Source organism: Perca flavescens, chromosome 10, assembly GCF_004354835.1.
Source record: "Perca flavescens isolate YP-PL-M2 chromosome 10, PFLA_1.0, whole genome shotgun sequence".
NCBI lineage: Eukaryota > Metazoa > Chordata > Actinopteri > Perciformes > Percidae > Perca > Perca flavescens.
Genome location: NC_041340.1, coordinates 32,117,885 through 32,133,230, shown reverse-complemented (window position 1 = coordinate 32,133,230; position 15,346 = coordinate 32,117,885). Strand labels below are relative to the sequence as shown.

At 39.6% G+C, this 15,346-nt stretch overlaps 1 protein-coding gene across 5 annotated transcripts in view; it reads left to right on the top strand.

The window, feature by feature from the left end:
• st3gal5 (ST3 beta-galactoside alpha-2,3-sialyltransferase 5) overlaps positions 1-15,119 on the top strand; it is a 66,992-nt gene extending 51,873 nt beyond the window's left edge. For 4 of the 5 annotated variants that reach the window (XM_028589118.1, XM_028589117.1, XM_028589119.1 and 1 more), the window contains 5 exons: positions 591-800; positions 3,666-3,799; positions 3,945-4,131; positions 10,108-10,266; positions 14,108-15,119. In XM_028589118.1, the coding sequence (XP_028444919.1) occupies positions 591-800; positions 3,666-3,799; positions 3,945-4,131; positions 10,108-10,266; positions 14,108-14,368 (951 nt within the window). In that variant the 3' untranslated portion in view covers positions 14,369-15,119. The remainder of the gene's footprint in view (positions 1-590; positions 801-3,665; positions 3,800-3,944; positions 4,132-10,107; positions 10,267-14,107) is intronic. The other variant, XM_028589115.1, reaches the window with a different exon arrangement.
• Positions 15,120-15,346: the final 227 nt, after the last annotated feature.

Genomic DNA, 15,346 nt, shown 5'->3' with positions numbered 1-15,346 from the left:
AACACCAAGACTAAAAGACAACGAGGGACAGGTGACCGGTGACATGAGGCATGACGAGGAACAGGTTAAACACATCAGCGTTGCAATGTTTGCGCGTATTATGTCACACATGGCTTATTTTGGAATATCAAATTCGGAATAATAAGGTAATATTAGTGTGCATGTAAACATACTCAATCATCCCTCAAAAAGTGTGTGGCGGTGTCTGTATCTGCAGAGACCCTGCCCTCTGCCTATATTTTCTTAATGGGCTGTGTTTGGGACAATTCCGGGAGTCAACTTCTATAAAAAAAAACACAAAGCAACCAGGTGCCAGAACGTAAGCACTCATCCAAAAGGAAGCTACGAAAGTGGGAGACAGCGCCGACAAAAATCAATATAAGAGACTAAAATGCAAATTGAACAAAGCTTATTCTGAAATGATAGTGGATCTGGGGTTGGCTTTCACCCGCTGGTGACAAATCCTTCTCATTCTGCCTTTTTAAGACAAGATTATTGTGAAACAGTTTCTGAACTATTGCACACTGTAATTAGAATGACGCTGACATGGTGCGTACATTGTGTTTTCACAACCTGTTTTTCACTCGCAGCAGGTGCACGAGCTCGTGCACAGGGTTTTGAAGAGTCCGTGTCGTCCCGGCAGCGCCAGGAAGAGCTTGTTAGCTCGACTTCGTGATACCACTCACATGACCCAGCCCTTCCTGTGGAGGGATGTTCCGCTCCCTGATGACCTCTTCCTGTATCCGCCGCCATTTGGCTTCAGAAGTCTTCGGGGCAATGTAGAAGACCTGCTTAAGCTGGTGAGTGCAACTTCTTTCTAGGGCTGGGTAGCGGTAATGATTTTCTGCATCAATTCCTATTCACAAGGTCCCAAATATTCACAAGGTCCCGAATAGGCATGGGTCGGTATAAGATTCTGATGGTATGATAAACTTCAGCAAAAATATAAATAAATATTTAAGGAATTGCAGTATTGCAATCACAACTTTAAAATGTATTATTTTGAAAAAAGAAACACAACTTTTCTTTCTTTCTTTTTTAACACAATGTATTTTAATTGAAAAAACTGTACACTGGCAGGGAGATGGATTTCTAAACTGCAATTTCGGTCCTTGACAACTCATAAAAAACAGGTCAGACAATTTTAGTGGTTTTGATACCGTGACTTTTTTAAAACCGCGGTACGCCTCGAAACCGGTAACCGGCCCATGCCTAGTCCCCAATTGATTTTATTCCCGATTCAATTTTAATTATTAAATTATTCAAAATATATCAGTTATTCCTGTGACGATTCAATATCAATTAGGTTAGGAACATTGCAGTTACAATATGGGGGCGTGTATGTGGGCAGTGCCTAAAGCAATTCGTTACATCGCAAGACCTGATATCTGTTCAGTGAAGGTAAATTAAGCTACAAAAAACTGCATAGTTCCCCTTTAAGGTGAGAGGGAACCCCTTTGAAAATGGCCATGCCAGTTTTTCCCTCACCAAAATGTAGCCTAACTTTGGAGCGTTATTTAACCCCGTTTCTCGACAAGCTAGCATGACATAGTTGGTACCATTGGATTCCTCAGGTCTTTTAGTTTCAAAGATGGATTCTTGGATTTTATGAATCGATTTTGGATCGTTCAAATGAAAATTGATTTCAATTGGAAAATTCAATTTGGGGGGATTTTTTTAAAACCCAGTCCTACTTCTTTCTCTCTCTCTCTCTTTCTCTCTCTCTCTCTCTCTCTCTCTCTCTCTCTCTCTCTCTCTCTCTCTCTCTCTCTCTCTCTCTCTCTCTCTCTTTTCTCTCTCTTTCTCTCTCTCTCTCTTTGAATTATTTATACCTAATCTACTTAGCATTTGGTCATTTATAGTGTAGCCGTATTTATTTAATGTCATCTCGTATGTTTTTAGCCACGTGAGAAAAGGCCCAAAAGCTGAGTGTATCATACAAAGAGCCTAACCTCAGTTAGAGCGGCCTCTGCCACATGAGCAAGCACACCATGCACCAATCAGATGGCGATGCAAGGTATTTGGTCATAATAATGATATTATCGATAATGCATGATGCACGACTCATAATTCAAGATGTCTGCATCTTACCACTGCTATTTTACCACTCCAGAATCAGAATCGGAAAAGCTTTATTGCCAAGTTCATTTTTTACACATACAAGGAATTTGTTTTGGTGTCGTAGGTGCATGTCACACATTATCTAAAATAAGTTAAACAAACAGGTTAACAGAACAGACAATATAAGTATAAATATATAAATATATGTGTATATGTACACACACAGGATGTAATATAATAAAATGAGAGTAACAATTAAGATAAAAAGAGCAGATTAAGTACAGTGGCATGTAGAGCCAGAGGTGGGTGTGGAGAGAGTCAGGGTGGTTTCCGGGCCTTGTTAATAAGGCTGGTGGCGGAGGGGAAAAAGGTCCTGGAGCGGTGGGAGATTGCAGCCAATCACCTTCTCCAAATTCCTATAATGAAATTATACTGGTATTTAACTTGAAAAATATTAATACAACGAAATAGTAGCTTGCCACAATACAGATATATTTAATTGATGACTAAATTCACTAAGATCACTGATTACATTCCAACTAATATGGCATAATTGACTTTTGCCATTCGTCGACAAACTAGCGAATCTTAACCTTAAATTCAAGATATCTTCAATTTAGTTTTGTACAGTCATATTTCAATTAAAGATAACTTCAAATGTTTACAGCTAAAGTCTCATAATAATAATATTGGATATCTATTTGTGGTTGTCATAATTCACTTACATTTATTTAATATATATGATATAACATAAATAATTCAGTTTTAGGAACTGCCAGGATTACATTTCACTGAAATTGTATGAGAGAGCGAGAGGGAAAGAGATTTTCTTTTGAGTCACACTCAGGTGGCTTCACGTGTCTCTGATGGCTCGCCACACCTGGCCCCGAGGGTTTTTAAATAATATTATCACATTATTGCATGACCTGAAATAAAATCAATATGGGAAGGAGTCGTTTTGAGTGCAGTTCAACTGGAACGAGCACCTGAAGGCAAAGTATTCGCTCTGAACAAAGTGCCTGACATGTGGCCAAACCGGTTTAATTCTGAATGTTCAATGATTCCACTGTGTCTATAGTATTCTCTCTATTACTGCAGTACTTTTACAGGGATGTAAATCACCTATTTTGTACTACAATATTTAATGATTGTATGAACAATGCCACTGTGAAACTATGGGTAGCTTGTGTGTGGGTGATCTAAAGTAACGTTTCAATGGTATTTCACAATCAATTAGTTTTTTGAACCAATGATTGTGCAAGTGCAAGATTTCATTAAAGATATGATTGCACAGAGGATTACAAAAACATGTTGGGCTCTTCAGAAGAGGTCATTATCTTCACTCAAGTTTCTGCGTGCAAAAGTAGCCATACTGAGAAATACAGAGAGAGTTGTGTTAGAGTTGTTGTCTTAATTAGCTTTGTAGCAACTCAATTAGCTTTGTAGCAACTCATTTGGCAATGGCTTGAATGTAACGGACGTTCTTTAATATCAAAACGTCACGCACTAGAGCTTTAAGCTAATTTGCATTTTTATGTTCTTGTAAGTGCAGCACTTTTTGAAACATAAACCTAATGTTTCTACCTTTGAATATTCCTTCAAAGCTGCCAGAAGCAGACTCCATTCCACTGCCTGAAAAGACGGATAAGTGTCGCCGCTGTGTGGTTATGGGAAATGGAGGCATTCTCAGAGGCCTGGAGCTGGGCCCACTGATCAACCGCTTTGACACCATTATCAGGTTGGGAACACAGATGCCATGATATAACCTTATGATCACATTTTTAGTTTTGTGTTACACGTCGTGGTACACATCATCACAGACACTTCCCACTGTACTTAATCGACAAAGGGAGCCAATGACTCCCTGTGTCTCCCTCCTTCAGGTTAAACAGTGGCCCTCTGGGAGAGTTCAGTGTTGACGTTGGAAATAGAACCAGCATCAGGATGAGTTACCCAGAGGGAACACCGCACCGCTGGATCGACACAGACCCAGACACTGTGTTTGTAGCTGTGGTGTATAAAAGTGTGGACATCAGCTGGATCTCTGCTATGATGAAGAAGCTCACTGTGGTGAGTAGTGTGAACTTCCTGTTTAGATTTTAGATTGGTTTTTGGAGGTGCACAGTCATATCTCGCTCACACCCTGGCACAATAAATGTCAATATGCAAATCATAAACCATCTCAAAATAGTCATCCTTTGACTTTTGGAACCACTTAATACCACTGTTTTTTACTTTTAAATGTACTTCAGTACTCCCAACTACTAGCATTACTATGCGGCATGTTACTTCTCATCAAAGCAGTGAATGTAAAAAGTGGTACGCTTCACCAAGCTCGCAGCCTTTAACACGTGGCAGCTCGAGTATTCAAATCCTGACCTATTTTGAGAGGTTTCATCAAGACACCACTCTGATTGTAACCACAGTGAGAGAGAAAATATAGAACAGGGGTCGGCAACCTTAGGCCACCATGGGCACGCGGGACCTTAACCAATGGCACGCTGGCAATATGTGTGCAAGAGAGTTATTAATGTGTTGAAATCTTGGTTGAAATGCTGAAGCACTCTCTCATCCGCATGCCAAATTACAATGTTCACAGTTGCGCGACCTCATAGGTGCCGAAAATAATGAGAATCCACGTGTGCCAGACTGCCAGTTCATTTTTACATTCATTTAATATTAAACATTGCAGCGGTGCTTAGTGGAGCGTCTGTCATAGTGTGATTGGTCATGACGGTGGCATTGATTTATAATTTCCCACGAAGCTGATTAAACTTTCTCATCCCCAATCCTATCTGTATCTGTGAGAAGTGGCGCTGTCCTGAGTTGAAAGATAGCCTACTTTACGGCTTTAGTATGGTGTGTTTGTTCGTGCTGGCCGCTGTCCTTTTCCTAAGGTTCTGAAATGCAAACATTTTTGACAACTTTATTTTTAAAGGGTGTGCACTTGTGATCACCCACGGAGGAAAACAAAAAGAAATCGGCACCTGTGCGCGACCTGTTATTTACGGTAGTTTGATTGACGGTAGTATCTCTGACTGGAAACAATACAAAGAGGATTACCAACGGCTGCCGGGGCAGATGAACTAACTACCTAACTAAGTAGGCCACGTTAAAACCTTCTTGAGTTAAACGTCTTTACTTTTCAGCGCACTCACCTGTGTAGACCGACATAAACATGTAGAAAGCGATATTTCTTAAAAATTCTTAAAAACTCTCTCTCTCTCTCTCTCTCTCTCTCTCTCTCTCTCTCTCTCTCTCTCTGCTTTATTTGCATGAATGTCAGGAAAACAACATTGCCAAAGTGTCAAGGACAGTACAGTTCAATAATAGTAAGATGAGAAAAAAAAATGCAAAAAAATACATACATAAAAGTTTACATTGAGTAAACTAAAATATATAAATGTATAAAAAGCAATTGTTTTGCATTTGTAAGTTACATTGAATTACTGATACATTAGGAATTCAAATTAGTTTAACAATCTCATAAAATCATGATATTCAACAATATAATTTGAAATCTGCTTAGAAAAATGTGAAAAACAAGAACAATTTAGAAGAACCACTGAATGCACTTGGGTTAACTGGAAAGAGCAAACATTCACCTCCTTCACGAGTCTGCCCTAAAGGCGTCGGCTTTACTCTTTACTCGCACGCTCCCAGACCCCGCTGTCAGCTGCCTGCTCGTTGACGGATCCTTTGGATAAATAACACAACATAGATGTCTGTTATAAGATTAACGAGAACCTGTGGTTATTTGTTTTTTTGGGAGAGAAGAAGCTCCACAAGCGGCTGATAGTTTGTGCTCAGAGAGCAGCTAATGTTACAGAGCAGCGGCGAGGGAAGAGGCGAGGGAGAGAACAGCGTCTGACAGGCCAGAGAGATACACGTCTCTCTTTAAGGGGGCTTTCACACTTGAAAGTCTGAACCAAGGGCCGGACCAAGGATCATGTTTTTGCATTTGATCCGGTCAGTTTTGGTTTTACACTATAGAACTATACATGACAAAACTACGTCCTGTCGTCATCTCATACGTGAGCCGCGTCTCCCGACAGTTGTGATTGATTGGTTTGTAGACGGGCTTCCCCGTCCTCTCGTATTCTCTCTGTGGTGTCTGAGTTTTTCCAGCTGACTGCTGCTCTCCCACCCAAAAAATGCCTTGATCCAGACCGAGACTCTTTTTGTCGGACCACATTTCGGCAGTTTGGTCCTGACCGTAGTCTGGGGAAGGTTTCACACCTGTTATTATGATTTGGATCAAACTGAAAAGTCCGACCCAAACATGATAGGTGGGAACGCCCCCTAAGAGATTTAGACATTAGATTTAATATTTTGTTCATATTGGTGTATTTGCTCTTCTTAGATAAATACACTTTAGAAATTGACTTTCAGTTTGTATGGTAGATCAATAACGTTGTACATAAGCTGGTAACATCCTATAGCATATGTGATTAGCTCTAAGGGAAGACACTAAAGTTTATTATTTCCAATGCTAATTTCCTTCTGTATGCAGGGGTTGGCCATAACAATATAAAACTGATAATTTCACATAACACTAATAGGGACACCTGTAGGACATTCCAGTGCGTATCCATTCAGAGAGGCGTGATTCTTTTCTTAACTTTAAACTGACTAAAACTACACTGATATTCGTAGGGTATTCAGATAGTCTAGGGGCGCCTAGGACACAACATGAAAAGGCCCCATCTTCCCCATCTCCCAAGTAGCCACAAACAATTATTTGTTTGAATGTCAGAAAACTTATTTATTTGACATTAAATAGAAAATATATAGATAACATATAGATATAGGTAAATTATACAAGACTTCAGGGTGGCCTACCACCAAAATAACAAACGATCCTGTCTAGGAGATAAGAAATTGACGTAACAAACAAAATCCCTAACTAATTAAACAGGAGAAAACAAGATTACCACACCTGGCAGTCCACCCTTACTATTCAAAAGAAACGGTACCTAATCTAAAACAAGGTTGAACAAAAGCAGAAGTGAGGCCAGTTGGGAGATGAGGAGGATGAGAAACGCCTGCTTCCAGCAGACAGCCGCCATCTTGGCTTCTTATATCAGGTGGTTTCCCCAGCTGCAGCCAATCACGAATTTGGACATGAAATCTCTCCAACAATTATCTCCCGGCTATGGCACACATCTATTTGCATGTGAAAAAAAACACAGGGCACACACGCACACACAGCAGACTAAAGAAGTCATAACAAGGGTTTCCCGCAGAAAATGTGTTAGTTAAGGTGGTAGGGTGGGGTTTGCTATCTGCCACATTGCGAGTAAATGTTTGTACCAAAATAGTTCTGTTTGTCAGTCTTCATTTTGGCGAAGGTGCAGCTACTTTCTTCTGTTGCTCTCCTCTCTGCATGTCGGAGGTTCGCGGGGGGGCAGGCCGACAGACGCACACACACAAACACTGGCGCACACACCAGACGCCAGCCACCACGTCACTTCTGTTCTGATAGCTATCGTTTACCTCAGGCTAATTAATTGGCTAGTTAAGTGGCGATTTTTGGCAGCCAGCCTTCCAAAAGATAGAACAATGAAATGAAATGTTAACCGATCATTAACCGTTGACCGACGAGCAGGAAACGGAGTCTCAGTTCACCTGTCCGGGAGGCTCTGACACATTTTACGCACTCCGTGTCCGCGGACAGGTGTAGGCTTGTACCGGTTAATGTTCTGTGCATTTTCGGACACATGCAGCCACTTTCCTAAAACCGCTTGCGAGACTGACAAGTCCACAGCAGCCCGTGGCGTTTATGTCCTAGCCTGTCTCCACCAGCTTAACCTGCTGGGTCGTCAATTGTATGGTTCGGAATGTGGTTTGACTACGTAGTTAAGGCGGCAGGCGTATGTTGCTTAGGTGGCCGCCTTAGCTGCAAAGTCCTGCAGGAAACCCTGCAATGATATCGCAGTAGTGGTATGAATTTTTTTGTTCGGTGCTCGTTTAAATAGTTTATAAGTGTATAAGTGTTGTTGTGTTTTTATTTCTGGCTGTTATTTTGGAGCACTGCAGCTGCCTCTGTGCTGGGGGTGATGCGCAATACCAGCAAGAATACATCGTCTCAAACTGTCGACAGCGCTTTGAGTGCTCGTTACCGTGCAAGTTCATTCTTGCCACGAACCAGACCAGCAAGAACGTTCTCTTCTAGACAATAAATCCGTTCTTTGCATTCTTGAGGTTGAGAAACTGCGCTTTGCCTTCCCCATAAGTGAGTTATGTCAGCAAATTACAAAGGTAAAGCGTGTGGGCTCTGATGGAACTCCATGGTGCAATCATGTGCACAAAGTTAAATTGCACCTCGTAAATTCTGAGGAGCTCAGACCCTTGTTGCAAAGTACCATTCTGCTATCTAATGGCTCTTATGTGGCATTGCTGTCCCTGTTGACATTTTTATCAGGACCTTTTTAAAATACACAAGTATACTTTTTTCTTTCTTTTTTTCTTTCGTTTTCTCGTCTTCTTTTCTAAAAGCTTGTTTACAGTTTTTTACAATTGCTTACACACTAAAATTAAAACTTTCCCCCAATTAGCAAAACCTTACACTTAAGGAGCAAAACACTGGCCTAGATTTGCACAACTGTAAGCCCATTGTCATCTTCCCACTTTTTGCAGAACATCACACAGTGATTTGCAAAACGCTAAACACACTTGTATGCATTTGACACAGAAATTTATCATGATGTCATTTCCTTGCAATTTCAAAGCAAAGGCTTTCAACACCAATTGGTTAAACACAGCCACCAGGTACGCAAACACATGATTGCTAAATTGTAGACACACCAATCGGGTTTAAGCACTATATAAAATTCAGCAGGTAAGTTTACCTGCCTTCAACCAAAATGGAAGGAGTCAGAAGAAGAAGAAGAAGAATGAGAGTGAGAGGGAGAATCCACAGAGGAGGAAAAGGAGGTAGAGGAAGAGAAAGAGGCCGAGCCAGAGGTAGAGGCACACTAGTGGACCATGTTGTGAACCACGGATTGATGCTGAGGGAGACTGGACTAAGAGTCAGCCAAATCTTAGCAGATATACAGCAGCATCTGTCATAAGTACATTTCAACAAGGAAACAGGTAAAAGAAAATCTGTCTACAGTTCCAGTAATCGGCTGCTCATTGTATGCACCATATCAGCACTTTTGATACCCCTCCCCGTGACATTTGAGGATTGAGGGTTGAGGACGACAAGGAGGAAGGGGGCCCATATTCCCGCGAGGGTTTATGATCTCTGGCCCCAGGCTCAGGTACCCCTCACTGAGGCCATGGAGGACGCCTGTGACCAAGTCGACGCCCCAGCTGTGCAAGGATGGATTCGATATTCAAGACAGTTGTCTTGCCAATGAGGATATCGCCTGTGATGTTGATGAAATTCTCTGGTCAGATCCAGCTAGGCGAAGAGATAATGTCTAGTATTTTCTGTACTTTTTCAGATCATTTTTTTGTTTGTTGTTTTTTTTGTGATTGTAACCTGTACTGGATACAGTATTTTATGTTTTGTCTTTGTTTGCTGACCTAACAGTGTTATGTAAACTACTGTAGTAGCATGAAAACTTGTGATTCTCCATGTTGACATGTTGACTGATTTGGGTATATGGAGAGAAATACATTATATTTTCCTCAGTCTGCAGCATTGGTCTTGTGTAGTGTTTGGTGAACTTATTGTAAATTTGCACTTTCTCTGTGTACTTTACATTTACAGTACTCTAATCACTGAGAAGTAGAATTGCTAAAAGTGTTTTAGGTTAGCAACAGCAGTGTGTATCTGGTTCAAACTGAATTAAGTCAAATGAAACGTGTGTTTCATATGGTAACAAAATATGTTTTTTTTATAAATTAGTGTATAGTTTTTGCAAGAGTGTTTCATTTTGCAAAGGGTCTGAGGTGTTCTGCTAATTGGGTGTGTGGTTGTGCTAATTGTGTGTAGTGTTTTGAAAAAGACGGTCCCTGTTTTCAAAATTGTGCTTAAGCAATTGAAAAAAAAACGGTAAGATCAGAGTCAGGACACATCTGTGCTTTGTGTTGCAGCCTCTGTGGGACTGGCTCTTCTTCTGGCAGAAGGTTCCAGATCAAATCCCTCTTGAGCCCCACAGGTTCAGACTTCTAAACCCAGAAATCATCAAAGAGACTGCGTTGGACCTGCTGGAATACCCTCCACCCAGACAACGCCTGTGGGGAAGCGACCAGGTAATAGACTCTTCCAATACTAGGGAATAAATCTGTTCTAATTTCTGTTCTAATAGTGATGATAAAGCGACTATAGAATCAACCCAATGCAAACTTTATAAAATACAGTCGTTCCCACTTGCATATTATCATATGTTGGAAAATTATTTGGACACGTTTGTGGCGTCCTAATTTAAAACCCATCAAAAGGTTGTGTCCTACATAGTCTTGCATTGCCAGGCCTATCTCCACAGCGCTGCGGCGGAAGGTCTGGCATACACTCCTGGATACGAGGGGTTGTTTGCATTTCTTTAAACCAATCACAATTGTCTTGGGACGGCGCTAAGTGTAATGTCTTGTTTGTGTTCTAGTATGTATAGTGTATGGAGAGATTTGTGGTGTAGTATGTAACCATTGTCCTGTCTTTTATGTATTTTGAAACTTGTTGCCGCCTGTCTTGGCCAGGACTCCCTGGAAGAAGAGTTATTGTAACTCAATTGGACTTTTCCTGGTTAAATAAAGGTTAAATAAAAATAAAAAATCCAAAACCTAAAGAACGCGGAAAGTGAGGGACATCCAGATGTACTGTTCTGGATGAATGTGCGCTGGATGTGCATTGCCTTCCGCTCTCTCTGTGTGTTGCCCTTTCGCTTCAGGAAACAACAACAAACTTTGAACTAGCAAGCTACACACTGAAAATAGCATGTTTTGAAGAACACTTGGATCGTGTAACAAGGCAGGCCTGCTTGGCTTTTTTAAGTGAATGATTGTAAAGATTTACAAAGAATATGTTTTACGGCATTTACTCTCTAACTGGGACGTTGTGGGACCGATTGGTGGGGATTGCTATAGATGAAATACACACAGCGATAGACTGGTAAGAGCAAATTATGTTTAACCATGATTCCAGCTAATTTAAATAGCTGTGTATTACGTATTAAGACTGTATTAAAGATTTAGTGCCTAACTTTTTTATAATAATGAATGTCCGTTATATTCAAAGCCATTGCCAAATGAGTTGATACAAAGCTAATTAAGCAAATTTTTCAGTATTGCTGTGTTTAGAAAATGGTGTCGTCCGGCGACTTTCACGCGCAGAAACTCAAGTAAAGATAATTACCTCTTCTGAAGAGTCCATCATGTATTTTTTAATCCTCCGTGTCGTCCTTGGTTACTAGCAACTGTGTGGTGGAGGATTGGGGGTGGTGTGCGATGACCGGAAGGCTTGCGTCATGTGGACGCAACAGCAGTGTTGTTGTCATTACTTTAATTTATTGTTTACTTGTTTATTTCATTTACTGTAATTCCTCATGCGGGGGTTGGAGACAGAAACTACGCACTATAGCTTTGATATCACTATGCACCTGTTAATAGTTGGATATATTCAAGAGCCATAATTTAAACCCCATTTTTGAATTTCTTAATGTATTGTAGTTTTTTTTTAATGATTTGAATTCAAAATAAATAACTACAGTCTACATTCTGTGTCTAGAAGGGTAAGGATGTCACAATTTTGAAAATTGATCGAACTAAGCTTTCGGCAAGCCAGCTTTATTTATATAGCACATTTCAGCAACAAGGCAATTCAACACACTTTACACTTTGTGCTCTACAACAGTAAAGAGCAATGAAAAACAATTAAAAAACATGTATTAAAGAGAATACATACCAATATTGCTTTGCTTTGCTTGATTGATACACATATTGAAATCGGATGTCTATTTGTATTCGCGGTGCTAGTTTTTGGTGACGTATATACAGTATATCATTTGCTCAATTGTTTTTGATGGTCCGACAAAGCTTTTTTTCTATCTATTTCATCATTATTGTTTGTGACTCTGAATGGCACCCTTCTTAATTCTAAAACCGTCCAACCTGCTGCAGTTTGTTCCCTTGTTTGGTTGTGGATCTTGCAATTATGATCCTAATCAAAACCAACATAACCATTTGTAGTCCTCATTATAATTATAAACTCATATGAGTTACATTCCCTTCCCTGCTTCACAGCTTCTGTATTCATGTGGAAGATTTGAAAGCCGAGCTCATTATTGGATGAAAAGAATGACATTAAGATCAATCTTCAGTCTATTTGTCTCTTGAGGTTTGGCAAACACCATGCTCAGCGGGAATGACTTGCGGATTTTTTGTTGATCAACCCCATATGTATACAACGACCTTTGTACATTGTGGTTGTATCACCTTTTTCTAAATTTGACCAGTTTTCCTTTATAATCTAAACTTTTAGAAATGTGTCATTTAAAATAACTTTACGTTTCATATAAGGTAAAGAACTCAATAACAATCATTCAACTATTGTGTTCTAGATCTTACATTATTTTAAACCGGTCTTAACTTTCCTACGTTCATGCAACGCTACCTCTAATGCTCTTTTTTTTTTTTTTATTATTATTCCGTGGTGTTGTAGTTCTTTCTTTCTCTAGTCCAAATATAATTCCGCTGTGTTACGACTACAAATGAGACCAACATGCAACTTATATTGCAGCCTATCAGCTTTCGTGTTATTGGCTCAAGTCTCTTTCGGATTGTACCACAGACAGAAAACGGATTTTATTCTTCAGCTTTGGGGAATTCCAAGTTTAGCGATACTTGGCTTGATTAAAATTTAGGGCTTACTTGACGTTGTGATAAAGGTCTTAAATATCATTCATAATGGTCTTAAAAATGTCTTAACGGTGCTGTAAGTAGGATTGTGATGATCCAGGACTTAGCCAAAAACTTTGAACATCAACAACTTCTGTCCCTCCCCCCCTTTCCGCTAAAGCCCAAAACGGTCTCCCTAGCCCCTCCCCCCACAAGGGAGAATGAATGCGCGTGCATGAGCAGTGATTGACATGCAGTTAGACGCACCCCCTGGCCCTGATTGGTGCATCTGAACAGGGAGCTGTGGATTTTTGCAAATTGCACTACAGGCTGTAGGTGGTGCCAGAGGAGCCGGATTTTTTTTTTTTTTATTCCCAGCTTTATGTAGTTCTACTGGAACATAGGGTCAGTTTCAGCAAATATGACAGAAAGTTAGTTTTATGAGTCTTACCTACTGCACCTTTAAGAAGAAGTCTTAAAGCTGACTTGGTGAAACACGCAGAAACCCTGATAGTGTATACTAAATTATTATCTTGAAGGATCTAGACTAATGATCTGTATAAGTATAGAAAATATGAGATCGAAGTTGTAGAATGTATTATTTAGGTAGTTTATTTTTTATTTCATTTTTTTAGGATCCCTACTAATTGTTACCGTAGTAAAAACTAGTCTTTCTGGGGTCCACACAATAGATAAAACAAAATACAACGTTACATTAACACTTCCCATATTGTCATTACAATAAATACATATCATCATCAATCATTACAATATAATTAATAAGTCCACATTATCAATAAAATGTAGTTCTACTGATACAGTCACATTTCCTTCTCAACAAACTTACTTAGGTAAACAACACAACATTAATCATATTCATGATTTCATTTTTTAAGATTTATTTTTGGGCATTTCCATCTGAGATATGAAAGAGGAGAGGGGGGAGAGACATGCAGGAAACTGTCACAGGTCAGACTCGAACCCTGGACTTTCTGAGGAATTAACCTCTTCATATGTGCGCCCACTCTACCAACTGAGCTAACCTGGCCCCAGTGATTGCTGTGATTTTATTCTATTATAATTAGAAGTACAAAAGCAGCTCCCTTAGAAAATACAGGAATGTAATAAAACACATACGATTTCAGAAAGAAAAGAGAAAGTTTTCTGTTCAGCAACAGATAAGTCAAGAATGGGAAAGAAATACCGAATAAACAAAATGACAACAATAATGTTTGTTTTTTTCTTCTTTTCTTTTTTGTAGCAGAATGTGCCTACCATGGGTATCTCTGCACTGAATTTAGCCAGTCTGCTGTGTGACGAGGTGAGCCTGGCGGGCTTCAGCTACAACCTGTCCCGGCAGGGGGCGCCACTGCACTACTATGACCACCTGCACATAAACGCCATGCTGAAGCAGACTTCCCACAACGTGGACAGAGAGACGGAACTCCTGCTAAGCCTAGTGAGAGAGGGAGCCGTCACCGACCTGACACAAGGGATCCACTGCTCCTTCTGCCCCAGCTGACACAGCAATTTTACCAATAGACTTTCTTTACCGACCAATGATTTATAATATGTTAATGATTTTCATTTGTATCAGGTATTATAAACATCAGCAATTATAGGCATTGGGTTGATAGTATCAATGCATAGATATGTCACCCACCTTTTGAATTTAGAACTACTTCAAATGGTAATACGATATTGTGTTATTGGTGCCATTATACAGTAGTTCTCCAAGTACGTTGAGGTAAAACGTTTCTATCAACAGACATCCCTAGTAAGTAAGTAATTTTCGAAGCAGCTGTCAAATACATGTATGTACAAGTATTTGAAAAAGTATTCCTTCGCAGTTTAATTTATTTTAGTTTTAAAGGTTTTAAATGTGTTAAGTTCTGTGCTCTCTACAAAATATTGTGACATACTAGTATTTATCAGCACATCTATCTCATTCCATTATAAATTAACAACAGTTACTTTGTTAGTTCTGTCTATGGTGGTACAAGAGCTCTGATTTATTAATATATATATATATACAGTATATATATTCAAATGGCTGGTCTGTAAAAATTAATTGTTTTGAAAAAGATTTTTTTTTTTTTAAACTGTATTTTTATTGTTCCACTGCACACACACTTGTTGTCGTTCATGTGCTCATTTCTTTTGAGCTTAAGCTTTTAAATGAAATTGATTTCAGTTTCAGAATCATTTCAAAGTTATGTGTGTTCTTATTACTTATGTTGTTTAACAATTAAGATTAAAGGGTTTACATGTCCCCTTTTTGTCCATTAATGTTGTTTTAGGCATCGAACAAATAGCTTCCTAAGTATCGCGTGACAAAAAAATGCCTCGTCATTCAATACCAAATTTTAATACCCAGGAGCAAATCAGTGGGCCAATAAGCATGCAGCATCCTTCTACCAAGATCTAATAATGCTGCTGATTGGCTGTCTTACGTTACACGTCATAGAGACACGCAGGAAAAACTCTACGATTTGCACAG